Source organism: Saccostrea cucullata, unplaced genomic scaffold (genome assembly GCF_032062105.1).
Source record: "Saccostrea cucullata isolate Sc308-1 unplaced genomic scaffold, CSIRO_AGI_Scuc_v1 ctg4, whole genome shotgun sequence".
NCBI classification, from domain to species: domain Eukaryota; kingdom Metazoa; phylum Mollusca; class Bivalvia; order Ostreida; family Ostreidae; genus Saccostrea; species Saccostrea cuccullata.
In genome coordinates, this window is record NW_026920828.1 from 1236074 (window position 1) to 1254507 (window position 18434).

At 34.0% G+C, this 18434-nt stretch overlaps 2 protein-coding genes across 2 annotated transcripts in view; one reads left to right on the forward strand and one right to left on the reverse strand.

Moving 5' to 3' along the window:
- Positions 1-42: 42 nt before the first annotated feature.
- LOC134258430 (RNA polymerase-associated protein RTF1 homolog) lies at positions 43-14160 on the forward strand. Its single transcript, XM_062740977.1, has 16 exons — positions 43-233; positions 1480-1587; positions 1913-2045; positions 2850-3036; positions 5157-5371; positions 5624-5831; positions 8618-8701; positions 9527-9617; positions 9749-9831; positions 9922-10117; positions 10275-10352; positions 10638-10759; positions 11242-11377; positions 11992-12078; positions 12673-12835; positions 13345-14160. Exons 1-16 carry the CDS (start codon positions 156-158, stop codon positions 13449-13451), a joined length of 2076 nt encoding a protein of 691 aa, XP_062596961.1. The 5' UTR covers positions 43-155; the 3' UTR covers positions 13452-14160.
- An 896-nt stretch (positions 14161-15056) lies between these two features.
- LOC134258438 (uncharacterized) overlaps positions 15057-18434 on the reverse strand; it is a 37098-nt gene continuing 33720 nt past the window's right edge. Inside the window, exon 28 of the mRNA XM_062740988.1 lies at positions 15057-16965. Coding sequence (XP_062596972.1) covers positions 16849-16965 — 117 coding nt within the window. The 3' untranslated portion in view covers positions 15057-16848. The remainder of the gene's footprint in view (positions 16966-18434) is intronic.

Here is an 18434-nt window from a genome sequence, read left to right on the forward strand (position 1 = left end):
CTTGTATTGCTAACTGCAAGCTGACCCATTTCTTACAAACCTACAAGAGATGTTAGGTCGTTCGACCTTCGCAATGGATTGTGGGTAAAAAGAGATATTTTGCGCTGCCAAAGAGTGTCCATGTTTTCAAATTGACTCTTACAAACCTGACTACTATGTCTAAACGAAAGAAGACGACTGCTCTGATTGATTCAGACAGTGATGATAGTGAAAGTGGCTCAAACCTTGACGAAGTAGGTTGAGCCTGTTGTTTTACTTGCATTGTTGAAATTGTGGATTAATTTTAACACAGCATAGGCCTATACATTTTATATCACTTCGGTATTAGGAATAAGAAAGGAAAATTAGAAAGATAAACAATTTTACAATACATGCAGTCAAATTCCCCCAAGTTTAGATACACAAAACATAAATGTTCATGCTAATACACATCTTCCCTATATGTGAATCATTTTTAATTTCTCATGAAAGCCCACATTTTCCCTCTGTATACTGCATACTAGCAAGATAATACTTCAGAAAGTCACTGACTTAGTCAAGATTACATTAAACAATGAAAGAAATATTTATGATGAGATACTCTGCACATTTTAAAATATCTTTTGATTAACTAACATCACTAGATTAATATCTTGATTACAGAATGAAATAAGTAACAACCAGTAAATGATGATATTAAGGTGACCTTAATTCTCATTTAGAAAAGAATACATGTATTGAATATACTGTTAGTTTCATATACTCTATCTAATAATTTGTTCCACTTCAACCAGCATGATACATAGATTAAGTGAAATATTTCACAAACATATAATTCCTTGAGTATTTAATTTGATATAAAAAGAAAATATCACGACATTTGAAATGTAGGTTTTTAGGACTTCTATAATTGGACTGTTCAAGGTCCCCATTCCAAATTCATAAGGGGTACCATTTTTCCTGAATATGTTAGTGATTTTTCCATTGTTCATAATTTCTCCCTAAAATAAACAAAATGTATTTAGATGTATAATTGCCATACATATTCCTCAATATTGCAAAACAAAAATATAGTTTATAACAGTTAGGCAAGAAACCCAGTATTTCAAGTGTAATGATAAAAATTATTTTAAAAATTCAAAAAAAGGTCACTATTCAATCCAATATTTATGGTCCCATTCCCAAAAGAAGTTATGTGATATCTAGTTTAATATAGGTATCTTAAGATTTAGTTAACAATGATATTTACAGGATTTGGTATTTATAGCTTTTAGTATATGGTGGGTATTTATAGCTTTAATTTATGATGGATATTTTAAGATTTAGTGAATGGTATTTACAGGATTTGATATTAATAGCTTTAGTATATAATGGTTTTATAGCTTTAGTTTATGATGGATATTTCAAGATTTAGATAATATTGATATTTACAGGATTTGGTATTTATAGCTTTAGTTTATGTTGAGTATTTTAAGATTTATTTAATAATGATATTTACAGGATTTCAAAGCTCTGGCCAAGAGGAAACGCCCAGCAGCCCCGGAGCCTCAGGCCACGGCTAAAGCCAAGAGTGACTCGGAATCAGAGACATCAGAGAGTGACGAAGATGTAACTTTGATGTTTTTTACTTTAGGAAAACATAAGAAATGTCTTGCATGAATTAATGACTATTGAAATGTTAAATCCTTTGATCTTAAAATTAAAGTATTTTACTTTGCATATTTTAAAGGAGTTTAGACATACACATAACTGCATGGAATAATGGTAAACATTAGTTTGCAGAGGAATTAGTTTAAAAAATTTAAAATACAAATTCATCCATTCTGTGAATCTTTTACACAAACTATGATTACAATATGCCAAATCATTGTAAGAATAATGCAGACATTCACAATATTATTAAATCTTGAGTTATATGTTATCTTTTGTATAGTGGAACTTTGGGAAGAAGGGAAGCAAGAAAAAGAAAACAAAATCTTCATCCAAAAAAACAAAGAGAAAAGCAGCTGTGTCATCAGATGAAAGTGGTGCAGAGAGTGACAAACAGGTGTCTGAGCCGGAAGAAGGTAGGACATAGAAATAGAGTGACTGAGACTGAAGAAGGTATGACATAGAAATTAGGTGTCTGATGAAGAGGGTATGACATAGAAATAGAGTGACTGAGACTGAAGAAGGTATGACATAGAAATAGAGTGACTGAGACTGAAGAAGGTATGACATAGAAGTTAGGTGTCTAATGAAAGGAAAATATTGTATAGAAATTTTGTTTCTGGGCCCAAGAAGATATGGCATAGAAATTAAGTGTCTGAGACTGAAGAAGGTATGGCATAGAAATTAGGTGTCTGAGCCTGAAAAAGTATGACATAGAAAAAAAAATAAGTTGATTTATGAGCCTTTCATTGATAAAAAAGAAGGTAACACATATACAAAATTAGGTGTCTGACCTGACAACAACATAAAGGTTTGCATAGAAATGTAATTCAATCCGAGCCTGGAGAAGGTATGGCATAGAAAACAGGTGCTTGGATAAAGTAGAAAGAGTAGGAAGGACTGATTTTCACATTATTTCATAGACATTCCCAATCTTTGGATCCCAATCTTTGGATTATTTACTTGTTTATTCTTGAATTTGAATTGACTGGGTTGGACAGTGAGAACCTGTTTGAGTGATTAAGATTTCTTCCAGAATTAATATTACTCACCAGAAACCTTGTATACATATACAGTGAATGTAAATGTGTTTTCTTCATCTTTATGGAATATATTCAGTACTTTGATCACTGAACTTAAATTTTATTTTCTCAAAATATAATTTTGATGATACCATAGAAAACGAAGCAGCCTTATTTTAAGGATTCTTTTATTTGTAGGTGAAGTGTCGTCCAGTGATGATGGCGCCGTCTCGGACTCGGATCAAGAGGAGCAGTTTAACGATGGCTATGATGAAAATCTGATTGGGGATGAAGAAGACAGACTGCGATTAGAACAAATGACAGAGAAAGAAAGGGAGCAAGAACTGTACAACAGAATAGAGAGACGACAGGCACTGAAAACTAGGTCAGACATTAGATTAAAACAGTCACTTAAAACTAGGTCAAGCATTAGATTAAAACAGGCACTTAAAACTAGGTCAGGCATTATATTAAAACAGGCACTTAAAACTAGGTCAGGCATTTGATTAAAACAGGCACCCAAAACTAGGTCAGACATCAGATAAAACAGGCACTGAAAACTAGGTCAGACATTATATTGAAACAGGCACCTGAAAACTAGGTCAGGCATTGGATTAAAACAGGCACCTAAAACTAGGTCAGGTATTAGATAAAAAATAGGCACCTAAAATAAGGTCAATGTAACGGACCTGAGCTGCTTGGATCTCAGGCACAAGTACTTTTAAATACCTACTTGGGAATAACCCATGTAGTACTCTGATGATTAACGAGAATAACCCGTAAATAAAGATCTCCTATAATAACACAAGAATTACCTGTGTTTGGACTTGCAAATAAAAGTACGGGGAAGTTAAATAAGCCTTATTTAAAGTTTACAAATTTATTCAATAAATAAAAGTCACAATATGTACTACAATAAATAAATTACAATAAAATTCACTGGACGTCAGGAATCACCCAAAGTCACAGTGAAACACTACACGAACAGTAACACAATCTTGATATAACGTTAATACAATAAAGGGGGGGAGGGGGGCGCACTAAACGAGAATGACCCGATTAGTGAGTATTAAATCCTAAAAATACCTTAGAATAACCAAAGTATTTCTCCCTTAACAAATCTACAGGATCTACCAAATTATTTAAAGCAAGAAATGTACCTCTATAATTTCTATATCAAATCCTCGTCTTAATTCCTGCTTGAATGTTTCCTATAACGCAACTGAATTATCACTTTAAATTGATTGAATTCCTAAGATTTATCAAAGATATTCAATTATTTACACGGAAAGACTTCAAGACTCACTTTCAGTCAAACCGTAACAAAATTATTTAATCGTTTAATACCGAGATTAACCCAATATCATACATGTTAACCTATTGTGATGAAAAATAGGGAGATTCAGACCTCAAAAGCGGTAGCATTGCGTGCGCGTTGTTTTACGCTTGGATTATCGATATATATCATGTAATATACATGAATGTAGCCTTAAATGAAACCTACAATAATTAATCTTAAATATCAATTGCACTTTAAAGAAGAAGACAGAAACACCTTAAGTTTGACATAAATTGTACAAATTCAAATATTTTTCATACTCATCATTTTGCTTGGATGTGCTGTTTAACTTAGCCTTTTGAAAAGTGATCTTTGCTGATATAGCCTAGAAGCAATAATTCTGAATGTTCATTCAGTTGTTAAACAAAACAAATGATGACATGGTTTAAATTAGATCTAAAACAAGTTCCTATCTTTCGTTATATAACTCAGATTTCCTGCGATGGTCGAAAACGAAAGTAGAGATGTGCCACATGGCTTGGTCAATCGAGTGATTTCTATTGACTTTATTGATAACTTTGTGAGCTTCTGTGCTTTTAAAGACGATGTCAAGCGTTTTTATCTAATTCTTAAAAACTGTATCTCCTTTTTCATGGCAGTGATGTTGACTAAATTTATTGTAACCAATGTAATCACTGGTAATCTTTTGCTGTTGTCGTTGTCAAATTCGTACTTGAAATCTATGTACACATCGATACTAAAAAAAGCGTTTGTATGCTTTCGAGTCAAATCACGGGATATTTAACGAGATTCTATCAGTTTGGCTTCAAAAATGGATACCCAAGCGAACCAAAAATACTTTAGATGCAACTTTTGTAGAAAAGCGGTAGATTTCTGAATTAAATCTGTAGGCGGGAGATGGAGTGAAAAAGCGGTAGACTCCCGCCTAAATCGGTAGAGTTAACATGTATGGACATTAGATAAAAACAGGCACCCAAAACTAGGTCAGACATTACATAAAAACACACTTTAAACTAGGTCAGGGGTTAAACAGAGTTGATAGACACTAAAAACTAGGAAAGACATTAGATAAAAACTACACATACTTGCAACTACATGTATATAGGCCAACAACACACATTTTCAACTAGGTCAGGCATTGGATAAAAAGACTTAATAAGTTAGAAATAAACTAATGTTTTGTTTTATTTTTTGGTCTTTGCTAGATTTGAGATAGAAAAGAAATTAAAGCAACAGAAGAAAAAAGAGCAAAAGAAGAAGGAGAAAGTACTTGTATCATCTGTTCAGGACCTGAAAGATCTGAAATCAGTCACTCAGAGAAGTATCGAAAGACGTAAAAATATGGAGGAGAAGAAGGACAATAAAAAATTCTCTGCTCTCACGGACCTGATGAAGAAACGAGAGGAAAAAAAGAAAATCGGTGAGACTCGGCCTCTCTGTTACTCTCTCATAGAAAGGGACTATAGACTACATAGGAGAAATAGGACTTTGAAAAATTCTCATTTGAACCTCGTTCATTGAAAAAAAGAAACCAGCCGTAAACAAATAAAGAAGATATGATACATAAAAGATAAACATTTAATCAATAAGCTTCAATGATTTAGGTTTATAAAAATACAAAAAGAAGTATTTGCTGAAATAAATAGTGAATTATGTTTTCTTTGTGTAACAGCTGAGGAACAGATTAAGAAACAAGAGGAAAAACAAGAACAAAAAAAGAAACTGCTGAAAACAAGTGATATATACTCTGATGATGATGACGATGAAGAGGAGGATCCGAAATCTGAACCAGAAAAGGAGCGGGTAGATGATTCTGGGTCCGAGTCAGAAAGCAGCAGTAGTTCAAGGTCATCTGCAAGGTCGGATTCGGAGGGGGAGGAGTAAGTGTTGTTGTTTAATCTTTTCGTTACATGATAAATCATTGAAAACTTCTACTTAAAGGTAAACAAGTCAAGCATGTCTTAAAAGAGAATAAAGACAAGCATGTCATATATGATTTTGTAAATGAATGATTGTAGAAGAGAATAATTATAAACACTTTGCCATTCTTTGCCAGTACATCTCTGCTTGCATAAAAATGTGCAATTCTGTGAAGGCAGTGATGTGATTCTTGTAATTCAAGTTAGATACCTTGTGTATTACTATTACGTATGAATTTTATTGCACTGATCACATTTTTAAGTTTTCTCTGACAAAATTTTTTTTCTTATTTTTTTTTTTAATATAAATTTTTAGGTCACCTGAGTAAACTCAGGTGACCTATTGCTATCACTTTTCGTCCGTCGTCGTTCGTCGTGCGTCGTGCGTTAACATTTGAACATTTTCAGCTTCTTCTCTGAAACCACTGAACCAATTTCAACCAAAGAACTATATGCGGTATATTGCATATGTTTGCCCCCACAAAAGTCAAATTTTGAAAACTTCCTGAAATGTGCTGAATTCAATAAATTGTACGAGAAATATAAGTTAACAGAAAATATTATAGTTCCAGAGCAGTGTATTCACAATTTCTGTTTTTATGACGTCACAAACTAGTCCGATTTTATATCCTTTTTCAGAAAGAGGACAAAATGGACAAAATTTCAACAATTTAAGCTTTAAAATTTATAGAGCGCATGTGTGTTCAGGAACAATATTGACATATTTCATTGATATTATCATTCTACACATTATATCAAAATATTTATCCTGAACACACATGCGCTCGGTGACTTTTATTTAAAATATCGACGAAATTTGTACATTTTTCTGCAAAATTCATAAAAAACTGAAATTACGTCATATTTGTGACGTCATTACGTACATATGACGTCATTACTTATGAAATTATTCAGTGCTTTGAAGTCAGCATATACTCCCCTGTTTAAGGACTTAATTAAATGTTACTCCATCAAAGTTTGATTTTGGGGGGCAAATGTTGGTTAATACCGCATATAGTTCTTTGGCATATAGCATCTATGGGTGAAGGGGAACAAAAATTGTGAATTTCATGGGCCCTGCCCCCCTGGGGCCTGGGGGGTGGGGCAAAAACCACTAAAATTAGTGCAATCTTTAAAAATCTTCTTCTTTACTTGGACATCAAGCAGTCAAACTGTTTGCATGATTGTAATCAGCATTGAGTCCTCTACCAAAATTGTGAAATTCATGGCCCCGGGGTCAGGGGTTCTGGTGTTAGGGTGGGGCTAAATAAGTATATAGTGAAATTTCATGAATTCTTTGAAAATCTTCTTCTCTGCTCCTGGGTATTAAATAAACTAACTAAGTGCATAGTTATGATGAGCAAGAGTGCCTCTACCAAAATTGTGAATTTTATGGCCCCAGGGTCAGGGGTTTGGTGTTAGGGTGGGGCTTATAGATTATATAGTGAAAATACATAAATTCTTTGAAAATCTTCTTCTCTGCTCCTGGGTATCAAGTAAACTAACTAAGTGCATAGTTATGATGAGCAAGAGTGCCTCTACCAAAATTGTGAATTTTATGGCCCCAGGGTCAGGGGTTCTGGTGTAAGGGGGGGGGGCTCTATAGATTATATAGTGAAAATACATGAATTCTTTGAAAATCTTCTCTGCTCCTGGGTATTAAATAAACTAAATAAGTGCATAGTTATGATGAGCAAGAGTGCCTCTACCAAAATTGTTAATTTCATGGCCCCAGGGTCAGGGGTTCTGGTGTAAGGGGGGGGGGGGACTATAGATTATATAGTGAAAATACTTGAATTCTTTGAAAATCTTCTTCTCTGCTCCTGGGTATTGAATTAACTAACTAAGTGCTTTGTTATGATGAGCAAAAGTGCTTCTACCAAAATTGTGAATTCGATGGCCCCAGGGTCAGGGGTTCTGGTGTAGGGGGGGGGGGGCTCTTTAGATTATATAGTGAAAAAATAATTCTTTGAAAATATTCTTCTCTGTGTCTGGGTATTAAATAAACTAAATAAGTGCATAGTTATGATGAGCAAAAGAGTGCCTCTTCCAAAATTGTGAATTTTATGGCCCCAGGGTCAGGGATTCTAGTGATAGGGTGGGGCTTTATTAATTATACAATGAAAATACACTAAATCTTTGAAAGTTTTCTTCTCTGCTCCTTGGTATTAAGCAGATGAACTACCTATGTAGTTATGATGAGTAAGGGTCCTAATCTTCCAGAATTGTGAATTTCAAGGCCCAAGGGTCAAGGGTACCATAAAGGAGGGGGGGGGCTGTACTTATATACTGAAACTGGATGAATTGTTTGAAATCTGCTCCTATTTATCAAATATTTTTGAAAAGCAAGGGTGCCTTTTCAAAAATTGTGCAATGTGTGGATCTAGGCCTAAGGGTCAGGGGTTCATGTGTGATTGGGGCATTACTGATCATGCTGAATATTACTGATTACTTGAAATGCAGTTTTTGTTCCCCTACCCTGCCTATGGGTATTAAGTAAACAAACTAAGCAACTGCTAAGTGTATTGTTATGATGATCAATGGTGCCTATTTCAAAATTGTGAATGCCATAGCATCTGGATTAAAACATGAATCAAATTCAATCACTGGAAAGTTGTTGCATAATGCTCAGGTGACCTATAAGGCCCATGGGCCTCTTGTTAACTTAAAATATGGCATTCATTGCCATAAATAATATAACATGAAATAGTTTTAAATGTTGAAACAAATCTCATTATACACTGTAGGTCTTATGAATCAAGGAAACCAAAATTTGTGTCATGTAAAGAAGATCTATCCAAGATCCGTCTGTCACGACACAAGCTGGAAAAGTAAGTAAAGGAAGCAGAACTTCTGTTCTAAAAGTGCTTAAAATTTGCCTAAAAAAGAAATAAATATGCATTAAGTTTGAGTAAACATTTATTGTGATTGTTTTAGAATATGTTTAAAGTCAATTGTTTTGGTGGCTCACCTGAGCTTAAGACTCGAGTGAGCTTTTATGATCAAAGGGTGTCTGACAACGGCCTTCTTGTTTCTTCATTTGTCATCTGTAGACATTTCTTCAAACAAAAGGCCTCTTTCTAGGGAAAGTAATGAAGAATTATTGAAAAACTAATGGCATCTTTAAAAAAAAAATGAGGAACTCTCAGGGCTAGGGAAGAGCAATTGTAGGAGATCAAAGTTTTACATAGGTATACACATACTGTGGAGGCACAATGGGTAACCAAAGATCTAAATAGGAATATACAGAAAAAATCTATATAAAAAAATCTACTCCTCAAGAACAGCAATAAATTATGTTCATATAAATCATATTTATATGCTACACTGTAGCTACTTCAGGTAGTGTATATTTAGTTTTGTTCAATTCATGACCCCTTGGGCTAGGATGGGTAGGATGGGCAACAATATGTGATCAAAGTTTTATGTAGGAATGTATTATGGAGAAATGTGGCCCATGGGTCTTGTGTTTTTATAATTTGATTACTTTTGCAGGAAAACTTTAAAATTAATCATTTACTATTTAGCACAATGAACATGTAGCTGTAGTAATTTAGGTCATACTAGTTTTCATGTTTTTGAAGGGCTATACACTTATAAATCAAGTAACAAAAATAACCGCTTAAACTTACATTATTTTCTTTCCTGTTGTTTAGATGGTGTCACATGCCATTCTTTAAGAAGACTGTGTGTGGCTGCTATGTGAGAATTGGTATTGGTAACCACGAGGGTCGGGCGGTGTACAGAGTAAGTCATCCCTGATGGAATGGAAGAATCCTTAATATATAATAAATATTCACCAAGTGTAATTCATAAAATATGATTTATGCACACAGAATATGCAACTATTTTTTAAATAAGAAACCTTTTTTTGCTAGATCGCTGAAATTGTTGACACCATGGAAACTGCAAAAATATATCAGCTTGGTACAACACGAACAAATAAGGGTCTCAAATTGCGGTAAATAAATGTCCTTAAAGATTTTTTTGGTGAAAACCACCAAAATAAATTTTATCAGGATAATGAGTGCTTACATGGAATTAATTTCAGGCATGGACATTCGGAACGTGTTTATCGGCTGGAATTCGTATCTAACCAAGATTTCACAGATTCTGAGTTCTTCAAATGGCAGGAAGCCATGACTCTGGGAGACATACCTTTACCGACTCTACAGGACATAGATAAGAAGGCCAAAAGTATACAGGAGGCACTCAATTACAAGTTCAAAGAGAACGATATCGAAGAGGTAAAGAAAAAGTCAAATAGTATTTTTCTGTTATATACATGTATGTGAAATTTCATTAAATGTGAAGAATGCAAATTTTTTGAAACATGATCAGAGAAAATGTCTGTTTTAAGAAAGGACATTAATTTATTACTGAAGATTTTCCTGATTTTTTCAGATTGTAGCTGAGAAGCAGAAATTTAAAAAGAATCCTCATAATTATGCCATTAAGAAAACCCTCTTACTCAAACAAAAGGTAGGGCCACTGGATTATATGTTTTGATAGTTTTGAAGTGTTAGAGAGTGTCTGTTATAAAATACAACAAATCTCAAACTAAGGAAATAAATGTTCAGATGAGAAAATGTAAGACATTGCTACCTCAGTGTAAAATTAAGTGTTGTCAAGATTATTTAATCTGAGATGAGAATTAAGTTTCAGACAGTGTCATTTGAGTGTACAACAATATCTTCTGAGTGTAGAAATAAACAAGAGCACTGTTATCTGAGCTAGTGACAATACCACACGTCTTTGTTTTGGCAGGAAGCAGCTGATCTAGAGGGGGACACGGCAGCTCAGTATAAAATCTCACAGGAACTAGAGGAATTGGAGGAGAGGGCTAATGAACTGGATAGAAGGAGAACTAACAACATATCATCCATTAGGTAAGGCAGGGGTTAATATTGAAATTGTTTCACACAGACCTGTAATCATCTGTTAGGTATTAATTCTATATCACTGAGATGTGTCCAGTGCTTGAAAGTCCGATGTGTTCTGTAAGTAGACCTGGATATCATATTTATATGTTAGATTTATCTCGACAATATCAGTCACTGTGGATGCTAGACTTCATTATGACACAAGTTATGTCAGAGGTTTCCTTTATTAAGAATTTGATGATTTGTTGCTGTTAAAGTATTACATAGATGGGTTTGACTTAAAACCTAGAATATCATGTTGCAGTGTTTCTACTAGTGTTTGTAGCACAGAATTGCAAATGTCAGGAGGATAGTGCAGTTTGACCTCTGTGGTCAACTCATCTCAGCCTTTTTCTAGATCTTTCAACGTTTGTAAAATTGTATTACTTCTATTGATTTTAATACCAAATTAAGTATATAACCCACACCAATTTTATGGTTGTTCTTAGTTATATCAACCAAAGGAATCGTTTGAGAAACCAAATCCTGGCAGAGGAGGCTTCAAAGAAGGAGTTCTTAGAGATGAAGAATGCTGTGGCTGATCCGTTTACTCGACGCTCCTGTCGTCCCACCCTCGTCACAAAGGTAAGTGTAGCAGGGTTAATCAATAAACTCACTCAGAGAGGCAAAGCAGAATTACAGTACAGAATAATAGCACTAGTCTTTACATTTCATGTGGAGAACGTGTGAAAATTTTATCTGAAATACAGGAACTTCTTGCTGAAGATAAATGTTTCTTTGAAATATTGAAATGGTATTTGTATTTGGTCACTTATGAACATGAATTGTTTTTTATTTTTGGGGGATAAATTTTCCTTTCTTTTTCACTGCAGAAAATCCTGCATACTATAGCATGTGTATGTAATGAGGAAGTTTATGTTTTGTTAAATTTTGCTATTTACAAGATCTAAAGTTTATTTTGTTTGAAACAAGGTATTGGTTCATAGTTCAGATAAATTTCATGATAAAGAAAAATACTGTATGAAGCTGCATGGATTCATTTTTAAAATTCTTGTTGATTTTTTTCTGTTTTGCATGCTTTTTTTCATTAGAAATAGTTTCATTATTTTTAAAAGAAATGCAATCTCATTTTATTTGGATGTCAACCAAATTATGATTGTCAAACCACCATGATAATTTGTGTATTCGTTTGAGTGTCAGGGAACTTCCTATATCAATGATTTAACATTTTTACACAGGCCCGTGATCCAGAAGTGGAGGCTAAAGTACAGGAGAGGATGGCAGAAAGAAGAAAACTGGAGGAAGCCTCCCGTAGAAAATCTCTGGTAACGTCTTCATCTCTAGTACCATACTCTTAATTAGACCCCTCCACCATCCCAGCAAGCAGACTTGAGAAAAAACTTGCTGTTCATTTAAGAAATTAGAGATCAACGGTAGATTAAATGTTCTTTATGAAAATTAGCACTGTTCAGGCCCCAGGATCATGAAACAAACTTAGACTGAAGTCAAATTTTCAATCACCTGTAAAATGAACACTTTTGTTCATCAATATTGAAACAAATTGTAATTTTGATCTGGTTGACTTCCACAACATTTAAGTATGAAATGAAGATTTTGACTTAAGTTTAAGATGTTCCATGATCCTGGGGCCTGGCTTCGGTCTGGTAATGCAGCTTTCATACGACGTTCTGTAATGTCAAAATCTAGAGTACCAAATATCACACAAGGTTTGAGAAGACGGAGTATCAGCACTCATTGAACAGTCGCACTATCAACATATTAAATTACAATGATATTTAGTCAGATTTATTTTTTGTTTGAAACTCAAAATTAGACTTTAAACAGTAACATTTATCCTGACTTCCTTGTCAATGGTACTAGTTAGAATAGATTTCTAATGACCTGTTGTGTTGATACAGGAGGAGATTGCAAACAGAGAGAGAGAGACCAGTGATCAAAACCAGTTCCACATCCATTTATCTGGAACAGGGCTAGAAAAACCAGATCGGCGAAAGTCGTCGGAAGACTTGTTTGCCGTCCATGATTTTAACATAGAAATTGATCTAGACGTCCCTGCTACCAGTAAGTCTAAGGACCAATATGTGGGGTAGGATTGTCCATCAGGAAATCCTGGTCCTGCTGTGTTGCCACAAATAAATTTGAGGGACTGCTTAAAGTGATTGATGATTATATCCCAATATTTACCATTCCATCTGTTTTCTTTGTGATAACTCTTTGAGAAATTGAGAGATGTGTTTTAATTTCTTGATATTTACAACTTGATGCAAATTTCTGAAGTCTCATGGCCAGCCTTTAGATACATGTACATTCATACTCAACACAAGTAGTGTTCAAACAAGTAAATATATATGGATGCAGTTTGATGCATGCTTTAAAAGCCACATCACACCTACAAATGACATTAAATGACTTGAACGATAATGCCAAACTCAGCTCTGTTCAAATTTGTATCCTTTATTAGATTGTTACATGTAGTATAAAATAAACTATACTAAAGTAAGGAAGAGTTTAAGTAATCAGCCTTTGTCAACTTCTGGGAGTCAGTTACTGAAGTTGTGTTTTTATTTCAGACCCAGCAGTGGCAGCCAACAGTAGAAGCCTACAACCAGTAAAAGAGGCAGCACCCAAACGCTCCCTCAATCTCGCCGAGTACAAGAAAATGAAAGGACTTATTTAGGGAAAACACGGGTTATAAGTGTGTGTGAGAGAGTGAGATGATTGACGAGGAAGGATGAGAGGGTTTGTTATATGTTGTGTTTCAGCCTCATGATGTGCTCCAGCTGACAGTTATAGACAGGTTGTTTATTCTGTGAATGAATTGCTCTGACACTCAAGATAGAATTTTTTTCATTGGAAGTAAGAAAAATTTGGTAATTTATTTTTCAATGATATTTTGTAAAGGTAAACCCATATTCTGAGTATTTCTCTCTGTATGTTAGTATGAATTGACAATTTTGTACATTTTTTTTTCAACTTTGATATAGTTTGCTAACATTGAAATGTGAAAAGTTTTTTGGTGTATATAGTTAACACATAACTTATAAGATACCCAATACACAAAAAGATTGCAGTTTGTTTATACATTTTTTGCTGTATTGTTTCTTTTCTTGTTTTTTGCTATAAAAAAGGTCCTGTTTACATGTGACATTGTTTACATATGACATTGTAACAGTTGAATGTATAACGCATTGTATGATGAAGCAGACTGGAAAAAAGTGTCAGAAAAACAATTTTGTTCCAGAAATTAACTTCCGAATTTTTCCTTAATTCTGCATATTGGGACATGTACTAGAACTGCAGTAATGCCCACTGATGAGTACAAACATGAAGACACACCAATACTTTAATGTAGTGAATTTTTGTTGAATAAAATTTTTTTATATAATTGTATAAGATATGTATTCTACATATTTGTTACTTATATATATGCATAATCCGAGAATACATAAAAAAACATTATAAACAAAGTGTATGATATGAAAAAAAAAAGATCAGTCGTCTAGATTCGTGGTTCCACTGGAAACAAAATTGCCATTGGCTGAACATACAAAAAAAGTAATGTCACAGAAAAGGGGTGTAAGTATTCTCAAGATTATAAAATTATGTGATCAAGCAGCCAGTGTAGGAGAGAGCTATATACGGACACCAAAACTGCTTGAGACAATGGAGGTAGTGCAGATTTTTTGTTCAAATCACAAGGGTAGGGTGGAGCCATAACAGGAAAGTGCATCATAAGCATGCACGTAGTATAGGGGAAAGGAGACGATTTCTTGGATATCAACAGGCACTTTCACTGTGATAATTAGAGCCCCACCTTAACTCCAGAATCCCTGATGCTGGGGCTATAGATTTCACAATATTGTTAGAGTGCTCTTCGCTTACTACAATCATGCTAACATTTTGATTGTGTGATGTTCAGGAGTGAAGGTTTTTTTTAAATAGTGCTAATTTTGATGGTTTTAGCACTACCCCTAGGCCAAGGGGGGGCATGAAACTCACAATTTCTGCTCCCCCGATTTACTCACAGATGTTATCTGCCAAAATTTGTTGCAAATGGTTCAATGGTTCCACAGAAGATGCTGAAAATATCCAGTTGTTAATGCATGAGGCATAATGTACATCAGATGAAAAGAGATGGCAATATGTCACCTGAGTGACTCGGGTGATCTTCAGTGTAATAAATGTAAAGAAATATGCAACAAATATTGTAAGGGAGGTTGCCATGAAAATTCAGTGATCTCATTGAAACCCCTGTTATATCTGCTGATAGATTATAAGTCCACAGTTCTTATATCTTTTATTATCTCCTTCATTCTAATATCACAAGTTGATTCTCATTAACACCAGGACATTAACATTTATCATCTGTAAATTTTATGCAGTCAATCTGGAATCTGATTGATAGTTTTAAAACACACACGCATATAAACATACAGCAGGAACTAAAGAATCAGAATTTCTTTGTAACAATAACTGCTCAACAAGTTTAACTGACAACCAACTTATGTCTCCACATGTATATGTACATACAGTTAACATGTATAAATTAAATGCTATTTTCTGTACAACTTATTGGATTTTGGCACAGCCTTTAAATAATTAAGTAAAAAACTACAACTCATTTAATGCCCACTAAACATATTAAGTAATTCAATATGAACACATACAGTGAGAGATATATATACACTATCCGGAAGCTAATTTTTTGTTTGTTTAAACATATTAATTCAATATGAACACATACAGTGAGATATATAAACACTATCTGGAAGCTAATTTTTTGTTTGCTTAAACTATCTTAAATTAAAAAAAAACTACAACATTTAAACTTGGGCACAAACAAGTATTTTCAACTATGATTAGACATTAGTAAATACACAAAAAAGTTAATGACATGTATTGATACAAAAAATTATATAAATGGATATTAAAATACCATATTTTAGAACTAGTTTATAGCAATCTGTAAAGTTTGAAGACCACATATAAAATAAATGCAGCAGTTGAAGTTTATGGATATCCTGATTAATTTGTATTCACAGAAAATATTCCAGTACATGCTGATGTTACACGCCTCATAGGACAACCACAAAGATATGTCCTCCATGTGGGAGTATCAAAGTCCACTCCTCATTTAAGACAATGCCCAAGTCCACTCCTCATTTAAGACAATGCCAAAGTCCACTCCTCATCTAAGGCAACATTTAAGTCCACTTCTCACTTAAGGCAACATTAAGGTTGACTTTTCATTTAAGAAACATCAAAGTCCAATTCTTATATAAGATAGCATTAAAGTCCACTACTCATTTAATGCAGCACTAAAGTCCATTTCTCAGTTAAAGTAGCACTTTAGTCTACTTCTTATTTAAGGTAGGAAGTCTACTTCTTATTTAAGTTAGGAAGTCCACTTGTCATTTCAGGTAGCACCAAAGTCCACTTCTCATTTAAGGTGGCATCAAAGTCCACTACTTGTTTAAGGTGGCATCAAAGTCCACTACTTGTTTAAGGTGGCATCAAAGTCCACTTCTTATTCAAGGTGGCATCAAAGTCCATTACTCGTTTAAGGTAGCACTAAATTCCAATTCTCATTTAAGGTAGCTTCAAGTCTACTTCTCATCAGTCCACTACTTGTATAAGGTAGCACACTTAAGTCCACTACTTGTTTAAGGTAGCACTTAAGCCTACTACTTGTTTAAGGTAGCACTAAAGTCCACTTCTCATTTAAGGTGGCATCAAAGTTCACTTCTCATTTAAGGTGGCATCAAAGTCCACTACTCGTTTAAGGTATCACTTAAGTCCACTACTTGTTTAAGGTAGCTCTGAAGTCCACTACTCATTTAAGGTGGCATCAAAGTCCACTACTTGTTTAAGGTAGCACTTAAGTCCACTACTTGTTTAAGGTTACACTAAAGTCCACTACTTTTTTAAGGTAGCTCTAAATTCCACTAAATTAAGTTTGCATCTAAAGCTAGATCTTGATTTCTTTATCCTTAGTGACACCAAGCTTTGTCTGCATGTTAATTATCCAACTATCATGGCTTTCCTAAATCAAAAGCCAATCAATTACATCCTCTTTATTTCTGAATTAAAATATTCTTAGCAGCTTCATTGAAGTCTTGACCACTGGCCACAGAATATATTAAACTTCTTCTTCCTGCATCTCGGATTAGATTCTTCCAATCTGCATCTGTCTGCAATATTGAACAAATATGAAATGTAGTGTTTAAAATGCAATCAGCATGTCTATAATATCAGACAAACATCAGAAATAATGTCTGACGTCCAATCAATGTCTATAATATCAGACAAACATCAGAAACAATGTCTGACGTCCAATCAACATGTCTATACTATCAGACAAACATCAGATGCAATGTTTGACGTCAAATAAACATCTATAATATCAGACAAACATCAGAAACAATGTCTGAAGTCCAATCAACATCTATAATATCAGACAAACATCAGAAGCAATGTCTGACGTCCAATCAACATCTATAATATCAGACAAACATCAGAAGCAATGTCTGACATCCAATCAACGTCTATAATATCAGACAAACAAAAATAAATGTCTGATGTCCAATCAACATCTATAATATCAGACAAACATCAAAAGCAATGTCTGACGTCCATCAATGTCTATTATATCAGATAAACATCAGAAGCAATGTCTAATGTCCAACCAACATCTATAATATCAGACAAACATCAGAAGCAATGTCTGACATCCAATCAAGGTCTTTTATATCAGACAAACATTAGATACAATGTCTAATGTCCAATCAACATGTCTATAATATCAGACAAACATCAGAAGCAATTTCTGGCGTCCATCAATGTCTATAATATCAGATAAACATTAACTACAATGTCTAATTTCCAATCAACATGTCTATAATATCAGACAAACAAAAATGAATGTCTGACATTCAATCAACGTCTATAATATCAGACAAACATCAGAAGCAATGTCTGACATCCAATCAACGTCTATAATATCAGACAAACATCAGATGCAATGTCTGACATCCAATCAACGTCTATAATATCAGACAAACATCAGAAGCAATGTCTGACGTCCAATCAACATCTATAATATCAGACAAACATCAGAAGCAATGTCTGATGTCCAATCAACATCTATAATATCAGACAAACATCAAAAGCAATATCCGACGTTCATCAATGTCTATAATATCAGACAAACATCAGAAGCAATGTCTGACATCCAATCAAAATGTCTATAATATCAGACAACATCAAAAATACAATGTCTAATGTCCAATCAACATGTCTATAATATCAGACAAACATCAGAAGCAATGTCTGACATCCAATCAACATCTATAATATCAGACAAACATCAGATGCAATGTCTGACATCCAATCAACGTCTATAATATCAGACAAACATCAGAAGCAATGTCTAACGTCCAATCAAGATGTCTTTAATATCAGCAAACATCAATGCAATGCCCAATGTCCAATCAACATCTATAATATCAGATAAACATCAATAGCAATGTCTGACGTCCATCATCGTCTATAATATCAGATAAACATTAACTACTGTGTCAATGTCTTATGTCCAATCAACGTCTATAATATCAGACAAACAACAGAAGCAATGTCTGGCATCCATCAATGTCTATAACAA

Coding starts and splice junctions, on each gene's coding strand:
- LOC134258430 (XM_062740977.1), top strand. CDS start 156: ATGTCTAAACGAAAGAAGACGACTGCTCTGATTGATTCAGACAGTGAT. Junction 5,372..5,623: donor AGAGGAAAAAAAGAAAATCG/GTGAGACTCGGC, acceptor TTTGTGTAACAG/CTGAGGAACAGATTAAGAAA. Junction 5,832..8,617: donor TCGGATTCGGAGGGGGAGGA/GTAAGTGTTGTT, acceptor TATACACTGTAG/GTCTTATGAATCAAGGAAAC.